General features: G+C 46.1%; 1 protein-coding gene across 4 annotated transcripts in view; it reads right to left on the bottom strand.

The window, feature by feature from the left end:
- lrrk1 (leucine-rich repeat kinase 1) overlaps nucleotides 1-21673 on the bottom strand; it is a 45286-nt gene that overhangs the window by 8827 nt on the left and 14786 nt on the right. For all 4 annotated transcript variants that reach the window (XM_064336632.1, XM_064336631.1, XM_064336630.1 and 1 more), the window contains 20 exons: nucleotides 20965-21092; nucleotides 18550-18713; nucleotides 17997-18134; nucleotides 17374-17486; nucleotides 16637-16707; nucleotides 16054-16183; nucleotides 15652-15764; nucleotides 14290-14504; nucleotides 13187-13351; nucleotides 12204-12376; nucleotides 11451-11571; nucleotides 11197-11356; nucleotides 10559-10835; nucleotides 9347-9518; nucleotides 8810-8979; nucleotides 7968-8107; nucleotides 7120-7396; nucleotides 5311-5480; nucleotides 2260-2457; nucleotides 1227-1504 (listed from right to left, as the gene is read on the bottom strand). In XM_064336632.1, coding sequence (XP_064192702.1) covers nucleotides 1227-1504; nucleotides 2260-2457; nucleotides 5311-5480; nucleotides 7120-7396; nucleotides 7968-8107; nucleotides 8810-8979; nucleotides 9347-9518; nucleotides 10559-10835; nucleotides 11197-11356; nucleotides 11451-11571; nucleotides 12204-12376; nucleotides 13187-13351; nucleotides 14290-14504; nucleotides 15652-15764; nucleotides 16054-16183; nucleotides 16637-16707; nucleotides 17374-17486; nucleotides 17997-18134; nucleotides 18550-18713; nucleotides 20965-21092 — 3373 coding nt within the window. The remainder of the gene's footprint in view (nucleotides 1-1226; nucleotides 1505-2259; nucleotides 2458-5310; nucleotides 5481-7119; nucleotides 7397-7967; nucleotides 8108-8809; nucleotides 8980-9346; nucleotides 9519-10558; nucleotides 10836-11196; nucleotides 11357-11450; nucleotides 11572-12203; nucleotides 12377-13186; nucleotides 13352-14289; nucleotides 14505-15651; nucleotides 15765-16053; nucleotides 16184-16636; nucleotides 16708-17373; nucleotides 17487-17996; nucleotides 18135-18549; nucleotides 18714-20964; nucleotides 21093-21673) is intronic.

Below are 21673 nucleotides of genomic sequence, written 5' to 3'. Positions count from 1 at the left end.
ACTATGTACAGTAACCCAATATGTCCGACACAGGAACAGAAGCTTCTGTTCTCACCAAGCCTGAAAGTATGGAAACTTAAACACGTTTATGAGTGGACATACAGATAAAAAAAGGATATCTGTCTTTTTTCCTCCCTTGTGAATGGAGCTGAAACTGGCATTACAAACCTGTGAGTATTCACAGGCAGATTTACTGCTGCTTGGAGACGGAAAGGACCATAAATACAGTTCTTAAAAATGCACCAGCCGTGGGTTTTCAAAGTAAGTTTTAGATTACATCACTGCGTAAGTGTTTGAATCATGCAGGAAGTGTGCAGTCGCGCGTCTGGGCGGATCTGGTGAGCAAGGTTCCCCAACGTTTACCAGCAAGCACGCAGGCATGTCTCCAAACCCTTCAATGGATAATGCAGAGTTGTACATACACTATATTTAGATTACGGTGCAATTACAGCACACGGAGAACAACGAAGACGGAATAATCAATGGGCTCAGCATTACTCTTTAATCAGGGGGAAGGAGTGGATGGAGGCTGGTGCTTTACTGGAGCTCTGCTCTTCCTTTGAGCGGTTCCCCGCAGAGGCAATGTGCTGAGGAAGATTTAAACCCCTGTAAAACACACGCTGGGAGTCGCTCTCAGGGGAGGCACACAAACCCCCTTCCACGTCAGCTGGGTTTATTAAACTCGGGACATAAAAAGGCCAGGGGTATAATGAACATAGTGCTAGAGAGGGACAGAGTGGGGGAAGGAAGAAGGGAGGGAGAAAGACAGAGAGACACAGAGAGAGACGGCAGATAAAGAGAGAGAGATTGGAAGGATTCCACATACCCTTCTTATTTACACACTGGAAAGCTCAAAGACAATGAACATGCAGGGCACTGTATCTGTGCGAATACAGACCATTAGATATGAGAGTGCACTTTGAAGTATATCTCTCTAATCTCCTCTCAAAAGCCACTTAAGGCATGCCAATTCTCCAAACTGGTTTCTTTTACAAAGATGACTTGACTCTAGTATCTAATTGGAGCTTGGTGTTAATTTAGTAGCTTTTTTATTTTTATAAACAGGCCATTTGGAAATAAACAGGAAAATGTATCCCAGGAAAGGTTTGTGCACATACTGCACACAGACATTGTAAATTTGTAAATACTTTGCATGTCCATCCAAATGCTTTGAGCACCTTCTCACACAGAAAATAAAACCTGCACATAAAATGGATCCCTGGTACCTTCTCGTCATATACGATGCCCGGCTTGATTTCGGGGGCCTGGTAGCCTGGTGTGCCCTCCACGCCCAGCGCCCCCTCGTGGAACGACTGCCGGGAGATGCCGTAGTCCGAGAGCTTGATGTTGACCGGATCGTTCACCTCCAAGGACCAGACCAGGATGTTGTCGGACTTGAGGTCACAGAAGATGATGTTCTTCCTGTGCAGATAGGCCAGCCCTACTGCAATCTGATAGGCTGCCCTGAAGGTCAGCATGTGGCCCAGTGGCATGTACTGAGCCCCTGTGGACAGAAAAGCTTGTAAGGCTGTGGCATGTGTAGAAACCCCAGAGACTTGTAGACACTACACTGCACGACATACACACAAACCCAACTTAATGTTACTCAGCATTAAAATATAAAACAAGTAATGTCAGCCAAACTGATACGTATTCCCTTGAGCTCAATTTATTTTCTCATGTTCAAATACACACAACCTCTACTGAATGACGGTGTGTGTCTGCGTGCGTCTTGTTTGTGTGAAAAGAACAGTGCAGATTGTTTGGCAGTAAATAATAATGTCATACAATAGGGGGACAGAGCACAGCAAGAAAAACTGTGATTTGGAGATATGACCTGTGTGTGTGTGTGTGAGTGCGTTAAAAGAAGCAGTAAAGATTTTCCAGTCAAGCGGTAAGTGTAATATGATATAAAAGGACATAGGGGACCATATTAAAGCTGTGCTGCAGTGATGTTTATGTGTCTGTGTGAGTGTGTGTCTGTTGGATTAGAAGAAGCAGTAAAGATGTTCTAGTCATGCAGTAAGTCTGTGTAATATGATATAAAAGGACACAGGGGACCACATATGTGAAAGCTGCGATGATGTGATCTGTGGTGTGTGTGTGTGTGTAGATGTGTGTGTGTGCGCGCGTGTGTGCCCGCTATGAGCAATATAATGCGTGCAGCCTCTGATGAACGAGGCCCTACAGTGCCATTGCACACTCAAGGGTGTTAGCGTGCGCGAGCGCCGCAGCGTGTGTGTGCGAACCGCGCCGTACCCTTGGCGTGCTCCTCCAGCACCGTGTTGAGGCTGCCCAGGGGCGCCAGCTGCAGGACGAAGCAGAGCGGGTGGACGCTGATGCCCAGCAGGGCCACGATGCACGGGTGCTGCAGCGAGTGGAGCATGCTGGCCTCCTGCCGGAACTCGGAGAAGTTCCTGCTGGCGTCCATCGACTGCAAGTGCTTGACCATGGTGTCTGCACGGGGGGGGGGAAACGGCGACCACAGTGACTTCAGTTCCGCCTAATTACACGTTAGGAATGCGCAGCGGCCGGACCTCTCCTTACTGATAAATTACACGCCCTTCCCGCATGCTTTAAAATAAACCCAGCCACGTGGGATCTCAGGGGAGGACGGGTTCAATAAATTGAAGGGAAAAACCTTGCTCATGGATGGACCAATCAGTCCAGAGAGGGCTCTCCCAACTGAGGAAAAAGCACTCCGGTCTCCTACCGTGGAGCAAAAACATAATGACCGGTGAAGCTGGGCAGATTTACACTTCGAGCGGCTTTAACGACCGGGCTTTGTGAAAGGTGTTTTACCGCACTGCTCAGGGGTTCCCGCTGCAGCGGTAATCCTTCATAAGGGGCCGTGTGTTTCTGTCAGGCTGCATGAAAAGGGCATGCTGTCGCCGGGCAGAACTGGGTTGGCCTGGTGTTCCCCGTCACCGTGACCCAAGGGGTTAACGCTCGAGGCTCCTTGGTCCGTGTCACGTATATGTTCTTACGTATATCTACAGTTTGTCCACATGAGAACTGGCCTCGATAGAAAAGAGGTTGAACCCTGAGCTTCTCCTTGTAAATCTTCTCAATTTAAGAGTGGTCAGAGAGCAGAGGTCCTAGCATTAGGTCTATCTGGTGTTGCTTTAGCAGTCAATCATACTACCCCTAACATGTAGCCTTCTGGATTTGGTTATATTCTACAACTAGAGTCATACCCGAAAGAATTACCAAGCTAAACCTCACAATTGTTCCTTTACAAAAATAAAACTTGACAAAATCAACAACAGCTTGCACAGCGTATTTAAAAAATATATTTATTCATGAGTGTGTGCCGGGTGCGTGTACAAACTGAATAGTCTCGGCTTCCCGACAGACGAGCAAGGACAGTTTCTCTCCACCTCACTGCACCAGGGAATTTAATACAAAGGTAAAACATGCGTTACCGAACCAACTTTGAGAGTTCAGCGTCAGGTCAGACAAGGTTTCAGTGCCTGTCTGTTCCATGATGTCAGAAGAAAAAGTTAAATAGAAGCTTAGGTGTACAGCACTTTCCGCGCCCACCACATAAACTAACTTTGCTGCTTCCTGTCATTATTGTACAAGGACGGCACATCAGACAGCTGACATAAGGCACAGTGTTTCAGACACAACACAGCAAGTGATAGTTTAAATGGGCGCCCTGTTAGGCAGGATGGTACGCTTTCCGAATGTTAAAAAACTCAGTAATTTGCATGAAGTTTGCCACTATGCTAACACTGTGTGCGCTGTGGATTGTGTGTGGGTGGTAGCATTGCCCACAAAAACTGCTGCCTGGACAGTTACAATGGAAATACCATATTTATCTGACAGTATGCAGCATTCAATCTGAAAAGTGATCAAAAAGTGCTGCATCAGGCATTATTCCAAAGAGACCACTCATAATGCAGCATGAAAGCAGTTTATTATGTTTATCCTAAAACATAATTTTGCAGCTAGAAAAGAGGTGTTTTATAGCAGTTGAGCAGCTAAAAGAGAAAGCACTCTGTGAATATTTTTGACATTGAACAATATATAAAATGTAATTTATTTTCTAATTCTGCAAACCTTGCACTGTCGTGAAAATTGTCTGGAGGTTTTTGTCTGTGTTGCAGTTTTGAGTGGCCTTTCCACATGGCCCGTGTTTGTAATTCATCCACATCGACAAAGTGCAGATAATAAACGACAGAATAACAGCAGGAGGAAAACAGGGGACTGAGAGACTGGCTCGGGAGCTGAGTTATGGCTTTGAAGAAAGGAGAGAAGAGACAGAGAGATGCACTTAGAAAAGTGTGGCACAGTCTGGGGAATCATTAGAAGGCAGCACTGGACAGTTGTGTCCATTCTGACACAACCGGGGGCAGGGGGTGGCGGTAGCTGCTAATGGTGGACGCTGGGCTAAGAGCGGACGCTAGGCTAATTAGAAAAGGCAGTGGCAGCCTGATGAATAATGCCTGTTATAACTCTGGGAACACATCTCTGATCACTGCCAAGGTCACCAGCAGAGCAGAGATGTGACCAGGCAGGAAGTGAAGGAGGGCGGGAGGGAGGGAGGGGAGAGAGCGAGAGAACTAGAAATAGAGAACAGAGCCACACAGGGTACTGAGGGTTGTGGGTGAGCAGGCAGTGTGCGAGAGCCAGATAGATAATGAAAGTTGACAGAGGAAAGAGAGTAGGAGGGAAAGGGGGGGGGGGATAAAAAGCAAAAGAATGAAAGAGGGAATGACAGAGAGACATGGATAGGGCTAAAAGAAAGCTAGAGGGAGCAGGACAGAGAGCAGAGCTGGGAGGTGGGTGAGACAGTGGATGAGGAGACAGACAGCAGCAGCTAAGGAGGAGAGGGAGAGGGGGATGGGGAGAACGGGGGAGAAACAGACAGACAGGAAGTGTGCTTCGCTGTAAGCGCTCATTACAGTAAATGTGGGAGAGCAGCAGGGTCCCTGCAGCCCGTCTGCAGGCAGCTCATTTCAGGGTGATCGTGGGACGAGGCCGACGGCGGCTGCGGCGGGGAGCCCCCTGCCATCCACACCTCCCCCCGCCACCATTTCCTGTGATCACCCCACGACCGGGCGTTGGTAAGGACATTACATTTAGCAGATGCTCTTACACATCTTTTTGCATAGCGTTTACATTGCATCCATTTATACAGCAAGATATATACTGATGCAATGCAGGTTAAGTGCCTTTGCAATGGCAGTGTCCTGAGAATCGAACCTGTGACCTTTTGGTTACAGGACTAGCTCCTTGCCCATTATACCACGCTGCCACCCCCAGGACCCGCCGCCACGGTCAGCACGCGTAACGGCAACGTACCTGTGCCGCGGTCCAGCGACTTCTGCCGGCACTTCTTGAAGTGGAAGCGTTTGACGGCCACGGGAAGCCCCCTGTACCGGGCCCTGTAGATGATGGTGCCGCTGCCCCCCTGGCCCAGGACGTCCTGCTCCTCCTCGCTGCACTCCAGCTGGCCCTTCTCCAGGAACAGGCTGGAACGACGGACACCGCGGTCACACACCTCACCTGTCACACACACACACCCCCGTCCCCGTCCCCCGCTGCAAACAAGCCGCTCTTTCATCCTCCGACCGGCCCCGTGTGTGTGTGTCTGAGCTTTCAGGGATTACGGTCATCATCCGTTATCGTTTCTCTCCTGGGAGCCGCGCCGCCTGCTCCCTTTGATATGGGCTTTCAGACGGACAGGGAAAATAATCACGCTGCTCCGAGGAGCGCCTTAAGCTAGCGTGCTGCTGGACAAAAAAGAAATGGTGTCCTGCCAAAAAAACCAGCTTCATATAGCGTTCCGCTTAACGCTGCAACTCTGACCTTCCTTTCTCATCGGTACCATATGTATGCATTACCCAAAGGAAACACATTTTCATCTGGGGGCAGCATAAAGCCAACAAATGGATTAAAATCTTCCTTTGATGGACCACCATAAATATCGTATATATGGCAGGGCATGCATTTACTTTGTAATCTCAAGGCTGCAGTTGTGGCTTTCACAATGCAGGAAATGAATATTTAGCGAAGGTTTCCTCGTTCCTTGGAATTACAGAATGTTAGTGCGGTTGCGTAAATATTTAGTGCAATTGTTGATCCTTCGCTGGAAATACGAAACCACCCTGCGACATTTTGTCATAATCCTCTTGTATAAGTGTAGCTGTCAAAATAAGACAAATCGGTGATGAGGGTTGAATGCACAGCACACATTTCCCTCCAGAATTACATTAAAGATCTTATAGGCCATCTAGTTCTGTGCATTGAAAATGTTTATCCTGGATGCATTTCACATTTATTTAAGTTTTGCTTTACTGCCTCGCATAAGATCATAGGAATAATATACTTTCCCATATGAGCTTGATCAGTTAAATCAAGAACAGAATTCCTTGGCAAAACCGCTTCTTCAACAAAGTGGATGAGGAAAGTTGAGTATATGATTAGCCCTGTAAAAACATTCCATTGGAAGTATGCATAAATCCGCTTGACATGTAGCATGTGTGTACACATGAGCAGTACATGGGCAAGTAGCCCATAAAACATTGCAGATTATACACTACTTTGGAAAGGATAATGTAGGGGATATAAATTCTTAAATCTTACACATTGCACTGTGAATGTCTCCAGATATTTTGAAAGAAATTTTATGAGAATACGACCAGATGTGGTGCTGGTAAGCTGCTGGTAGTGTAGAAGTGAACTGGGAGGCTAGCATGTGCAAGAGTGAGAGGATACTGTGCTGGGAAGTGTGAAAGGGTGTCACTGTGGAGGGGTGAGAGGGTGTGAGTGTGACAGGGTGAGAGGCAGTCCGTGTGAAAGGGTGAGAGGGAGTCTGTGTGAAAGGGTGAGAGGGTGCAAGCGTGAAAGGGTGAGAGGAAGTGAGTGTGAAATTATGAGAGGGAGTCCGTGTGAAAGGGTGAGAGGGTGTGAGTGTGAAAGGGTGAGAGGGTGTGAGTGTGAAAGGGTGAGAGGATGTGAGTGTGAAATGATGAGAGGGATTCAGTGTGAAAGGGTGTGAGGGTGTGAGTGTGAAAGGATGAGAGGGTGTGAGTGTGAAAGGGTGAGAGGGTGTGAGTGTGAAAGGGTGAGAGGGTGTGAGTGTGAAAGGGTGAGAGGGTGAGTGATTACCGTGCTGGGAAGTCGGTCATGAAGATCTCAGGAACCAGCTCCTGCAGGGGCACGGGCCGCTCGGGGTGGTTGGGACAGATCACATGGTCTTTCTCCACCGCGGTCATCACGCAGTGCTCCATGTTGAAGTAGTGCACAGGGCTGGGGCTGGGGCTGGGGCTGGGGCTGGGGTCCGCAGGCAGATCCTCACCCTTCTGCTCGGCCGTGGCGGCGCAGTCGGGGCAGGGGGCGTACTGCTCTATGAGCAGCGTACCGTCGCTCTCACTGGCCGTCAGGGCTGCACAGAAACAGCATCGGCACCTTGTTCACTGCAGACCTCACAGACAAATCTAAAGACTGTGTAACTCCTTAGACTTACTGGTCTCCAAAAAGATATGAGAATAGTGAGATTGAGCTGATTTCATTTTTCACAGAAACTCACGAGCAGCCACTAGAGCTTCAGGCTCCGCGGCCTGATTAATGAGACAATGCGTCTGGGTGAATGCTGGCAAGCGAACACGCTCGCTTCCCGTTGGCGTAGCTCTGCTGTGACTCAGCCTTATTGGAGTTTTTCACGGTCGCGCGCTCACATGAGTACGGCGGCGGTGTTTGGGCGCACCTGTCGCGCGCGCGTGTGTGTGTGTGTGTGTGTAATGGGCCGGGCCCGGAGTGCGGCCGGCTCCCCGACAGCGCCGTGAAATTGTGAGGCAAAACAAACCCGGGGTGTGTGATCGTTCCCTCCCTCCGGTGTCTAAATGAGGCGGAGCGAATGCCGGCGGGCGGGCGGGCGGGGTGGGGCGGGGGGAGGGGTGTGGTGGTGCAGGGGGTGGGGGGAAATAATGGCGGAGATAATGAGCCGCGACTCTCACAGGGAAACCACTGCTCTATCAGGGAGTTGACGTGATCGGTGATGAAGGCCATGGCGGAGAAGTCTCGCGTCTCCGACTGGCAGATGATCTTGATGCCCCCGCTCTTCTTCCTCTTCCAGTTGACGTCAGAGGACTCCACGCTGCGGGAGAGAAAGAGAGAGAGTGAGAGAGAGGGAGAGAGGAAGCGGGGCAGGGGTCACCAAGTGGCACTAATCTCCCCGGCAACCAGCGCTGGCTTCACAGGCCTGCGGAGTTCATACGCATTACCCCCGTGCCCGTATTTACGCCTGGGCAAATTGTCCTGATGTTAAACAAAATCATCCGCAATTCCGGCTTCAGTCGACTGCTTGATGCAGAACAGAAGTGGCTGCTGCAGTCTACACATCAGCACATTGCTCTTCCACTGTCAAATTACGCATGTCTTGCCCCTTTAACTTCCTTCTTCTACATATTCATTGGCTGTTTTTTTGTCCAAATGATGATGTGCTAATAAACAAAATCACGGAGCAGTTGATGAAGCAGGCCACTATTCACCAAAGACTAATAAATGCTTAATTGCACTCAGTAACACTCAGTTAGGTGCTTTTGTCTACCATAGAGAGTCTGGGGAACATACATGCTCTAAAATATCAGAGCATCACAAGTCTCACAACATTTTAAACATGTTTAAAACATTTTAAAAACATTTTAACAACATGATTGGGTTTTTTGCAGTTTCCCTACTGGATCTATCGTCTGACTTCGGCCATAATATTACAGACGTGTACTGAAGATTCATTTTTGGGCAAATTAATGGGTTTCTATCTTAGCGTGGCCCGGGGTGACAGCAGCCCAGGTTTTACCTTAAGAACCCCCCGTCGAACGTGACCAGCAGCCCCTCCTTCCAGTAGATGGTCTGGCTGCGTCTGACGCGGAACGTGCTGCACCTGCTCCTCTGCTGGTTGCCGGCGAAGCTGTAAATGACCGTGTTGCGGTTCCTCAGGCTCCTGGCGTTTTTTCCTTTCTCGAAAGTCTGAAACCAGAAGAGAAAAAAAATCTAACTGTCTTAATCCCCTTAATATCCTTGTTCACCATTAGCTCTGAACAAGCAATAAAAAAAATATTTAAAAATCACTCCCAGGAAAAAAAGGGCCAGTGTTTGCTTTGCGCTCTCCTTGCTGGTCTCTCCCACAAGTCTGTGGTCTGGATTTCATTGAAATTCGTCTTTAAATTTGACTCATACAAATACGTACTTTTGCAAAGTTAAGCAATCGCCAAAATTAACTCTCCAAACTGTGCTTGCAAGGGAAGAAAATAAATGGCAATGAAATACATTTTCTTGCGAAATCAAAGCTACGGACAGAAGCTGACTAATTCCAGGCCGGTATGTTGCTCAGTACCTGGAGATCCATCTCGGTCAGGCTTATCAACATCCTGGCAATGAAGCGCTCCCAGAATCCCGCTGGGACGAAGCTCATCTTGAAGAGGCGCTGGATAGTGTTAGCGGTCTGTTGGCGGAAGCCGTAGATGTCCATGGCTGGCTTAGGGGGCAGGAGGTGAGGGAGCAGGTAACTGGGGACGTACAGAGAGGAAGGGACCGTGAACAGCTGACTTCACCTTGTGAGAGCTGGATGGATCCATTGAGTAGTACAGCACATAGCAAATGATGGAATAGTCAGGGTGGGGCCAATATGCACATCTGCTTTCCAAAAATGCTTAAAACGCTACATTTTCCCCATTAAAATAGAACACACTGGGGATAAAGTAGAAAGAAGCAAGGATCAAAATAGATGGGAGAAAAGAGGGTTTTACTGTACTGTAAAATATATTACCCCTGACTAACTGTAGACACACAGAATATGCATGGATGAGCTTCTCAGAGCAGGTAATAGAAGCAGAGATCCATGGGGTGTTGAAGACAAGGCTTGACCCAGTGCTACATGCTCTCTAGACAGAAGGCAAAGTGAGAAACCTAAATGGGCTGCCAGGCTAGACGTCCAGTAATCTAACGTTCTCAAGTTTTTAGGGTATACAGTACAGAACTGCATGCCTCAGATCCATTTAGCTTTCTAGGGATCACCTTAATTTGACTTAAGTGGTCAGAAAGCCATGCTTTAAAACTGGCAGCATGTTTTTCTTCCAGGTTGCATTATGTTGCTCAGGCATATAGTACATTAGACAATGGGCAGCTTTGAGCACAGTGGCATGAATACTCAAGACACCACTACAACGATCACCCAGAAGCACAAACTAAAGAATGCCTAAGCCGTATTATACCTTTTAGATATTTTTCACTTTTCTATGCCTCAACTTCAAACTTTAGAAAAAAACATTCAAATGTCAGCACAAAAATAGCATAAAGGAATGTTCTGCATAGGAATGATTTTTTGACGGTGCCTGCTCAGAGCATGACATACATTATTCACACGTGTTATTACAGTACTTTGACGTAACATTGTCTAGCTTTTTCCATTTCCTTTGTGAAGGCTGGAAGTTCCTTTACAGTGAAACATTCTGAATGCTGTGATCCCTGGAGCTGCTGAAAGATTTACAGGTCGCATAAAGCAGAAGGCATGCACCGCAGCGCACGGAGACCAGAACGCGGGCCCCACCTGTCGCTGGCCACGGGCAGGGCGATCTCAAACTTGGCCAGGAACTGGAAGTACTGCTCCTCGGTCTGCTGGGTGAAGCCGGTCCCCACCAGCAGCATGCGCAGGTCCTCGGCCCGGATGACGCCGTTGCGCGCCACCGAGCGCGAGCTCTTGATGTGGACGATGCGCTCCAGACATTCCGAGAGCCACACCGGGTCCAGGAAGTACAGCTTGCACAGGCCGTGGCTGGTGTCCGGGAAGTGCAACAAGGTGCCCGTCTCAATCAGGAAGCTGATGGCTGCGGGGAAGCCATCGCGGTCAATTGAATAGGTGCTCTGATGCAAATGGAATTTCACCTTTGACTACTTGGTAAACATTACTTAAATACACATACGCCTTATTTATGCTAAGGGTTCTCTGAAAATAAGTATTCTCAAGTAAAAAAACTAATGTAGATGTACATCATTATATATAGTGTCCAGCTGGATGTACGACAGGTACAAATACACAAGTATATGGCCCTGGGCAGGCAGATTTATGGTATGTCAAGCATGGTTGGTCCTGAATGTTATTTTCTGGTGTAAGCAAACTTTGATGTCTCCGAAGGTCAGACACAGCCAAAGGCGGAGTTTATTGTGAAGTAAACTGCAGCGAGGTACCGGACTGCGGGTCCTCGTATTCCTTGATGTCACTGCCGGGGTCCTGGTGGATGACCTGCTCCAGCTGGAGGTCGGTCAGGTACTGCACCTCGTCGTCGGCTTCCCTCCGCTCGCGCTCCGCCATCACCGCGTCCTGCAGGACCAGGTAGCTTTTAGGGATCTGCAAGGAAAGGCAGGGGGGAGTGAGGGACACGGGCCAGACTCCATGAGCGTTGAGCGTTCTGTCCGTGGGGCACGATGTCGGGGACACCCACCAGCCTCCCAACCACTTTCTGGCAACTGGAGGAGCCGTTGGTGTCCTTCATGTAGCAGGACACCTGGTAAATGAGCCTCCTCAGTCCGTCCAGGCCCTCCAGAGTCTTACACGACACTTCGCTGGGAAACACATTAGGGATATGCATTAAACCACTAGCCTATGCATCATCCTACTGTTGGGTGAATCATTGTTATACTGAATAAGTTCCCAGTGAGCAACAGCCCAAATCTAGACAGAATCTAGATGTCTAGAGGGATGTAAATCTAGGTTGAGAGATGTTTTTTACATAAACGGACATGGTTAGCTCAGGTTCCCTCCCTCTCTCTCCAATTTAGCTCAGGCTTTACCCGATTATAGCCTGGCAATGTCCTGGTTGGCTAGAAAGCTTTCACTTTTCAAACAAGTGTAGTCGAGATTTCACCAAACGTCTAGATGGTACGTAGCTAAATTAGAGCTAACCTGAACTAACATAGACCGTTAATGTCAAAACATCCCTCAACCTACATTTCCACCCCTGTAGACATCTAGATTATGTCTACATTCGGGCTTGTGCTCACTGGGTTAGCTGCACTAAATTGTTTTACAGTTTATAATGCTATAATGAGCTGCTTAAAGGCACTTGTGAGTAAAGACTGAAATCTGAAAATTGACTACCTAATAACTTGCTGTGGGAAAACCTAGCCGATGTCTTATTTAAGCCAGGGAAAGCTCCAGTAACAGAGTTCTCATAGTAAGGAATAAGGGTACTGACTGCAGGTGCTTCCAAGTGATGTCCGGATAGCCGCTGGCCCTGGCGCCGGAGGGAGACCGGCAGAGCGCCAGGATGTAGGCACGGAGAGTGGCGATCCTCTCGGTCCGGAACTTGGTGTCGATGAGGTCTAGGTGCGTGCCGATCACCACCACGGCGGAGTTAGGGGCTCGGGCCTGGTGGGTAGACCAGATCGTACCCAAAAAAAGATTCATTAAACAGGCTCCATTATATACTCCCTGGAGGACTCAGAGCATTCTTATTAATTTCCTGTGGAACGGGCAACCTGCCCAAAGTAAACAATAGAAGAAGAAAAAAAAGCACTGCAGCTGCTCACAGCCCTTAAATCACAGGTCTCATTCACACAGTAAGACTCCTGGAAGCCCTTCCATTTAACTGTGTTCACTATCATACAGGAACAGCCTGCAAACCCATACAGTACTAACATCAGGAGTTACGCTGATATATTTCCTAATTTGCAAAATCATCATGATTTATAATGGAATAATTACAGCAAAATTAAACGCATCAAAATTATTCATTGGAATCATTTACATGCAACATGTGTAGATGCTGATTACACATGTTACATGTAAATGTGCATTATATTATTATATACAGCACATTAACTTGAATTTATTAATATGATTTTCCAGTGCGTTGCACTTGAGCAGAAGACAAGTGCAAGTAAAGTGTGGTGTTAATGGTAGAGACGGTGTGGTGTTAATGGTAGAGATGGAGTGGTGTTAATGGTAGAGATGGTGTGGTGTTAATGGTAGAGGAGGTGTAGTGTTAACAGTAGAGGTGAGGGCCTCCAGCCCAAACCCACAATGAGCTTCTATGTCCCGGGGTGAGAGAGGACATGGCGACTGACCCCGGGGCCGCGGCTGGCCGCCGCGTCGGGAGCGGCGGGATGACGAAGAGCAGAGCGTTAATAAAGAGACAAACGGGTTGGGAGAGAGCGGCGGCGGGTGCCCCTCCCTTACCTCAATGTTTAATAACCAGGACTGCAGGTTAGCCACGGCCTCCTCGCCCAGGGCCAGGTTCCATATGACTACATACACCGCCTTGTCCGTGAAGAAACACTGATTGACTGTAGACATGCTGGCAGGGCCCCCGATGTCCCACAAATTGAACTCCACTGAATCCACCTATTCACACACAGATAAGAACAAACCGCTGTGTAGTCCGCAAAAGAAGGGCCTCACGGACACCCCTGGCTAATTATAACCTGGCAGCTCCATTCGCTGTTTTATTTAGAGCCACCTTGCATTATTTCAGCGGTAAACTAGCCCAGTTAATGCATTTTACCTCAGAGGAACTTAATTAACAAAGCACTGAACATTTTAAAGGAAAAAATCAGTAAATGTTCATCTTTACGGTATAACATGGGACTGCTTTTGGATTAAAATATTCTAAACTATTTGCTGAAGTGTGTGAAGTAGCAACAGAAAACCCTGGTGAAACAACACAAGAGGATTTCTGCCATGCAAAAAAATTAAGGCTGGATTACTAACACTCCTAAATGAAGTGAGAATACCATAAATCACAGGAAGGCTGGGATCGTTAAACAGCCTTTGCAATGCTAAAGTAGTCCCCCGAGGATACTGCAAGTAAAACTCTCCCTCTCCTTTCTCCTCTGCCTCGAGACGGACAGGAAGCTGACTCAGGCCTTTCTGGGAAATGAAATCAGTCCACTTGAGGAGGGTCTGGAGTCCCAGACAGAAATTCCTCGCTCAGACATCTTGCTCAGAATCTCACAGTCAAAACGTTATTAATTCTCCCCTTCTGTGGTCAAGCCGAATGCATTCACGACCAAATAAGGATACTATACTGGTTTTCGAAAATTCCATTACAGAAACTGTAATGGAGAAAACGTTGGCCCAGACCCTTAATGGTCAATGCTGAGCCTGTGCCTGCAGCCATAACCTGGTTTTTAGGCTTGAATGTCAGTTTGGGTAACATTTACCAGCATCTACATCACTATGGAAACCAAGAAGGGAAAGTTCTGCTCCACTAAAAACGGGTGAGATTCTGTCCTGGATTCATAACTGGGAGGGAGTGGGAAGGATGGCGGTGGGAGTCTCACATTGGTTTTGACTCCGCTGGGCCTCTCCAGAGTCCAGGCTGAGGTCCGGATGCTGGAGTCCAGGGGGAGGAACTGGCCTACTCGGCCCGTCTGCAGGGCCTCCAGGAGGGTGGTCTTGCCCTGTCGGGGCGGTCCCACCACGATCATCTTCAGCAATTTGCAGGGCTCCGCTTTCCTCAAATGGGCCCTCAGATAGCCCAGCACAGCCGCGGGTCCTGGGGAGAGGGGCCAGGGAGACAGCTGCACTGGAGGGGTGTGGTCTCACAGAACAATGTAGCATAGCTACAACGAGCCAGTAATCTCCACAGCAAAACACAATGATTGGCTCATATCGGCTAGTCATGGATAACATGTGGCAACCCCTCCCATTTTTGGGTTCAAGAAAGCGGACACTGCCATCACTAGTTTACACTGCACTAAAGAGTTCCCAGTACTGACAGGACTTCAAGCTAAAGTGCCCAAATCATTGCATTTGAGAGATCTCTGATCAGTTTCCAGTTTGAATTCTATCCAGTGTGTTTTTTAAAAAAAAAATTTATATTGTTCAGGCTTTTTGTCAACAATCCCACCATTTTAAGGCTGCTGCCAGGTTTAAAATAGCGTTGGTGCTATTGGTAAGGTCACAACTGCGACACCTTTGCATGGTACTACACCCAATACATGAAATAAAATAGTGCAAGGTATTCTGGGATTTGTAATTCAAATGGTCTCGAGGCCTGCCTATTGTTTTTGAGAATGTGATTGTCCCACGGACAGGCTGGCGGTCACACTCAATGGCAGACGCTTGATCAAACACCCTGCCTTCCCATTTGTGTTGCCACAGCACAATGCTGAGGAGACCAGTGTCTGCGTGTGCCGCCTTTGCCTGTGACAGAAGCAGCAGGATGAAGAAGCGATAAGGATGTCAATTTCCATTCATTCCCAAAGGCTGGGGAATTACACTGTCAGCAGTGCGATCCTATCAGGGGGAGGCCAGGGAATTTGGTTAAAGACATTTGGCTATGGTGGGAGCGCACTGCTCTGTCTTGTGACTCTAATGCATGACGTATAGGACAGGGGCTGTAATTAACAGTCATGACACAGATCTTGCGGTTTGTTGCAAATAATAACATTTCTTATCTCATAAACCAGAAAAACATTTTTTCCCGTTGACGACAAGTAATGGCGATTGGCAACGGTTTTTGGAAGGCTGAGCAGGCTGACATTTTCTATAATCGTTAATCTGCCCCAGACTAAATATTAAAACAAACTGAAATTTAAGGGAAGCCCTTCTCACGTCCCGGGGCTGACGTGAGAAGGACAGAACAGGGCTGACTCCGCTCACAGGCACGCAGGGTGACCCTGCAGCGCTCACCGCCCTACCTTCCTTTTTGACCTCGGGCGGGATATTGCTGATGTTAAGGTCTTCGATGTCGAGTTGCCAGAGATTAGACAGCTGTCCCAGCTCAGACGGCAGCTCTCGGATTCCCGGATTACTGTGCGGAACATGACACAAGGGCCTCAGCGTTCTGGAGCCGTATCCGCTAAGTAGCACCAGCTACAGTCACGCTCGTCCAAGACGTAGCATGTGCCAACACAGCCCTGATCAGTGAATTATATCTCCCGCCTTTTAGCCTAGGGAGGTATCAGTCTGTATTTCAATAAGGCAATCCATGATTAAACCAATCACATTCAGCAGTATCCAAGGTAGTGTAACACCAGTTCAAATTGGGCTGATCTACATCTCCCAAGAAACCTTCACACCAGGGCAGGAGAGGGACTTACTTGGAAAGGTAGAGCTCAGAGAGGTTCCTTAGACTGCACACAGACTGCGGCACTGACTCCAGCTGGTTGTCGTTCAAGAAAAGCACTTCCAGCGAATCCCGCAGTATTGTGGAAAATTCGATGGTAGATGCTACAATGAGATCACACACAGACACACACAAAGACACACACGCGCACACAAACAAACACACACACACACACACACATTCGTACAATGGGAATATTGGAAGGCCAGTGAGTTTATATGTAAAAGATGAGGACCACACACAGCACGGTTTGCTGGATATTCCAGTGTCAAAAATGATTTGGTAAGATCTTAGTTGCAACAGTGCATCAGATCAAGAATTCTCGGTTTACTGATCAGCCTATCTAAAAATGTTTTTGGTTTTGTGACATTTGACATATGCTTTGATATTATTATTAATGTTATATAAATGAAATGTATTATTATCTATTTATTTATTTATCTATTTATTATTCTCTGCAAGTGTCTGTGAAAATGACATGATATATTAAGATGTATTTGACTCATATTCCAGTGACAAGACCAATCCCCAGTGAGCAGCACCACTCTATCATGTACCTGGGTCTGGATCTCTCCTGTGCCAGGTGGTGAAGAATGCCAGTTTCTTGGTTTTTGGGGCTTCCACGTTCCTGAAGGAAGTAACATTTATTTTGAATAGTTTATATTGCATAAACTTTGTTAGTATAAAAAAAACAGCTATTTGAAACCTTATGAGTGAAAACAGATGACTGTCGCCCCATAAAGTAGAGCTATTGACTGCAATAAGAAAAGACAGAAATCTTTCAGACAGTAGCACAAACCAAGCCAACTGCCCAGAGGAGAAGCCCGAGTCCAAGATATAATAGTAATGAGTGGAACAATGATGTGCTGTCAATCGCTGACTTGCATGAACCAATCAAAAGGCTTTGCTTTTAATAGTAAAAATATCCGCATTGTTTCAGATCACTGAGTCGCTAATAACACACTGTAGCATTATAAAAAGATGCCCAACACACTTAGAACCAGCTAAATAAAAGAGGACTAAATAGGTGCTCAACAGCCAGGAGAACTGAACTGTAGAGAAGGACTCTTTACCCGGACAACTTCACAGGGCCTAGCCTGAAATAAGAAACACTGGAGTACACACAGCTCAGCGCAAGACACTGTTTAACAAACAGGGAAGACTGATGTTTCAACATCTACAGCGTCTCCCTCAGACTCCAAAAGCAAACACAAGAACAAAAAAGACGTAGTAGCACTCTACATTTTGGAGTTTATGTAACACTCCGATCACTGAGTGTAAGATTTATACTCACTTCCCCAGCTGGTTTCTGGAAAGGTCCAGCATTTTCAGCTGAGAGCATTTCCACTTTGCAGGCAAAGGTAGAGCAGAAAGCTGGTTCCCACAGAGCTTCAGTGAAACCAGGCCCTGTGAGAAACAGTGTTACAGCAATGGGCCACAATCACTTTCAGGACCTACTCTTCATTCTTCATAAGATAATGACTTCCTCACTGTGTTTCATAAAATTTACTCTCAATGTGAAATTATTTTTGTCTAATAGGCTGATGAGTCAAACTACAAATTAACCAGAATGTTTAAATTGTTCAGTTCTAAACACTGGGAAATTAAAATGAGCACTCCATAAGTAAATTAAACATTCCACATTCTCACCGCTCCCTTCACAAAGACATGCTGCCCAGCCCTGTTCTTTATTAATATTACTCGATTAAGACAGCATCATTAAACCAATGCAAACAAGCCCAAGTATGCATTTAAAGTGAGGAGCACATTACTCATCAACACTGAGCATGGCACAGTAATCACTAAGATAACACTGCCACCTTGTGTGAAGTTAAGTGAAGTGAAGGATCAAATTTTTGCCAATTCAGTCATCCATTAAAAACAAATAAATCCACTCTTCATGATTTGTTTAGTCACCTCAAGCTCAAAAATGTGGTCAGGCAGCTCCTTGAGTGCATTCTCTGAGAAATCCACCTCCTTCAGCGGAGTCTTCCAGAAGATGGAAATCGTGTCGGGAACGCTTCTGATCTCATTAGAAGCTGCTCTGCAATGCTTCTACAGGGGTACAAACACAGACTAATATCATTTACCCTGAAAATAAATTAGATTCCACTGGGACTGGAACATTAAGTTTTCAGGGAAGTTACATTTCTCAATATATATATATTTTTGTTGTTGTTCATCAGGCCACACCAGGTGAAATACACATTTTTTACATCACGCATTCATAATTCTTGATATTAAATGAAATCAGATTCTCCTGTAACAGCAGTGCACAAACACAGGAATCGAGCAAAAACCCGGTTACAATACAATCCCTTAGCACTCTGGGACTTCCCAATATCCCATAACTGCAGAAATCTTCACCGGAGAAAGAGAACACATTCTGTCTCAGCACATAAATCAGCATCATGCACCATCATCATGCATGCACAGACGATCCCCAGGTCCTGCAGTGACATAAGCGTACCAGGGGGCAGGCCCAGGGGTCAGGGAACTCGGTCAGCTTGTTCCTGTTCACGTTCAGGCACACCAGGGACTTAAAGCAGTGGAGCACAGAGGAGGGGAGGGCCGACAGGAGGTTGTCTGAGACGTCCAGCTCCTCCAGTTTACGGAGGCCAATCCAGTTGGTCCCTGGGAAAGGAAGAGTATAACCACCACCATGAAAATAAAAAATAAAGTCATAAAAATAGACAAACCGAGAACATATTTTTTCAGTTGCACTGAACTGAATCAAATATGGATATGGACCTTTTTTCACAGTAGGAAAAATTTCCTAAACTCTGAGAATGCTGTCACTACATCACAGCAGAATGGGTCATAGCAGTATCCAACATTTAAAAATGAGATTTTTAAAGGATGTGTGAAGTATGTTCATTCAAAAAAATCAGAAGTGTTCAAGGAAAGATATTATACAGTGGCTGTGATTTCGCTGCTTCACTGCCACATTTGTATATGCCAAATCTGAATGAGCCTGTAATTACCGTAGAGGCCAGTTTCCAAAATATTTTTTATTTTTAAATCCAAGAGAAAATAGTTTCTAGGCAACTAACCACAGTCCTAAGTTGAACACAGTTTCTGAACTGAATTTCCACCAAAATAATTGCACAGACAGATTTTTTATGAGTCACAAACAACCTTATTCTAAATACAGACTCAAATAAATAATAAATTCCCATTTTATTAGCTCAGTGTTGCCACTGACCAATCTATTTAGACTGAGAAACTCAGATCTCACATTACACATGAAGGACTCACTATAATGGAGTGGCAGTGTGGTATAAAGATTAGAGAACTGGGCTTAAAGCCTTAAGGGTTGTGGTTTTAATTCCCAGTCATGGTGCTACTGTTGTACACTTAACATTGATGTACCTCTAACTGTACTTAAACTCAATTGCTTCAGTAAAAATATCTGACTGAATAAAGGGATTCTATACAAAAAAATGTAATCCGTCCCTCTGGATAAGAGCTTTTGCTAAATAATAATGTTTCTTAGCATTTAAGCAGTTTTTTTCTTCCCACCTCATACAGAAAATTATCTGTTAAAATTGGTGTTTGTCCGCTGTAGTGCCCTCCAGTGGATTTCCTCTGGCATCAATTTTACAGCCAATTTTGTTTCCTGTTTACATGCTGCAATCTCTTATACTTTCACTGCCACTGTGTGACAATTTAAAATCTGAGAGGTGAGTCATTATGATTCAAATGTAAACTTTCAGACATACAAATGAAACATCACAGACCTGTTATTATCAGCTAAGAAACACAGTCAAGATAAAATAATATAAAAGCTGACGAATCTTATACAATAAAATCTTTCAAAAACTGATGGAAATGGTGATTCATACTTTTATCTCATCGAGCCTACTACTGCCATGCCCATTTCTCTTTGTCTAAATGCACAAGCTCTGTCCCGTCTTCAGCTGATTTAAAAGCTGAGCTGCCAGAGTTTCAACAATCATGAATGCAAGTGCCCATATCATCCCAGTTACAGCATTCCTCCCCTGGCTTCCAGAGGAATCCAGAGCTCGTTCAGTTCAGAATTCTTTCACTGACATACAGGCCATTAAACAGCGCGGGCCCTGAATATATTTCGGAGTTTCTGACCTCATATGCCCCCAGCAGAAGGCTCAGAGCCTCTGCTCAATGCCCACTGTGTGCCCCGAACGCCAGACTGAATGCAACAGGGTGAATTTGCATACCGAATGCTCTGCCTGAGCACGTCAGGGCTGCACAGACCGTCTCCAAATTAAAGCCACGTCTTCTAATTTTATGTTTCCTTATATGACAACTTATTTTTTTAATTATCTGCATTGTTCACCAAATTAACATTTTTTCCTCCCTCTTTTTGTATTTTTTGCTTTATTTAGACAGACAGAAAGCAGATAGATACCAGACAGAGACAGTATCACAGCTCAGCAGGTGTCACAGTAGGGGATTGACCCTCACCTGTGATCCCCTGTCTTTTGTGTATTATGTCTATTGCTTTATTATGATTTAATGTATGATTGCAAAGCATCTAAAACCAGTAGCCTGAAAGTGCCCTACAAATATTATTATTACAGTACAACACCAGAATTAAAGGAAGTTATCCCAACATCCACAGACAAAATCAGTAATCCCACTCTATTAAATAAAAATCATTGTACCTTGTACTAAATCTCCTTATAGAAAACAATGGCATCCATAGTCTTGGCTACAATAAAACTTTCAGTGAATACATGTTCTTTTCAGCAGATCTGTTTTGCCTATGCAACTCTCTCAATATGTGCTGTATCAGTATTGAGACTGAGGGGGATCCTTGTACAACACAAGCTTCTATTGGGAACTTCAAATCTGTTTTTGGATTCTGTCATTGACTGTTCATTGACGTTGCAAGAAAGTATACCGTTTGGGATGTCGAACAGTGCTTTGAGCTGGTTCTTGGCTGCAGTAAGCTTCTTAATACGGGTCAGGTGCAGCAGGCCAGAGGGAAGGCAGGCCAGCTCGTTCTGAGAGAGGTTAACTTCACGCAACCTTCAGGAGGGACACAAAGACATCAGGTTACACACAGGGAGGATTACAGAGCTCTCCACCGATTAATAAGGGCATAAACTGGTAATGCATGCGGCGGCTGACAAATCCATGATTGAGGCATCATTGAGCACCCAGATATTATGAATCAAGTATTGCTATGAGCCGTTTAGGACAAAGGGTTCATTCTGCAGTTAACTTGCCTCACCTGGTTTCTTTGATCTTTGGACTAGATCAGGGGTTTTCAAACCTCACCCAGGCTCAATGGCATCCAGGGGACTGCCATCATAAATTAAAAAGGTTTCACATTTTCAAATTTTTCCCAAAATCTATATATAGCCAGCAGATATAAAGTCTGGCCAAGTACCCTCTGCAGTATCTTCAAGGACCCTCAGGGGTCCAGAGACCCCCTGTTGAAAACCCAGGGTCTAGACTAATTAGACTAAAACCCAGAGTTTTCCACCTTTGTACTTAGCTCTGAATAAGAGTGTCTGCTGAGTGACTGTAATGTAATGGTCTGAAATGCTTGCTGATTTTAAGCTGAAAACAAAAAGCAGTAGACCCTGTGTCTGTACAGAGCCAGA

The sequence above is a fragment of the Anguilla rostrata genome, chromosome 5 (assembly GCF_018555375.3).
Source record: "Anguilla rostrata isolate EN2019 chromosome 5, ASM1855537v3, whole genome shotgun sequence".
NCBI lineage: Eukaryota > Metazoa > Chordata > Actinopteri > Anguilliformes > Anguillidae > Anguilla > Anguilla rostrata.
The sequence above is the reverse complement of the archived record's forward strand: the minus strand, read 5'-3'. Positions and strand labels throughout refer to the sequence as shown.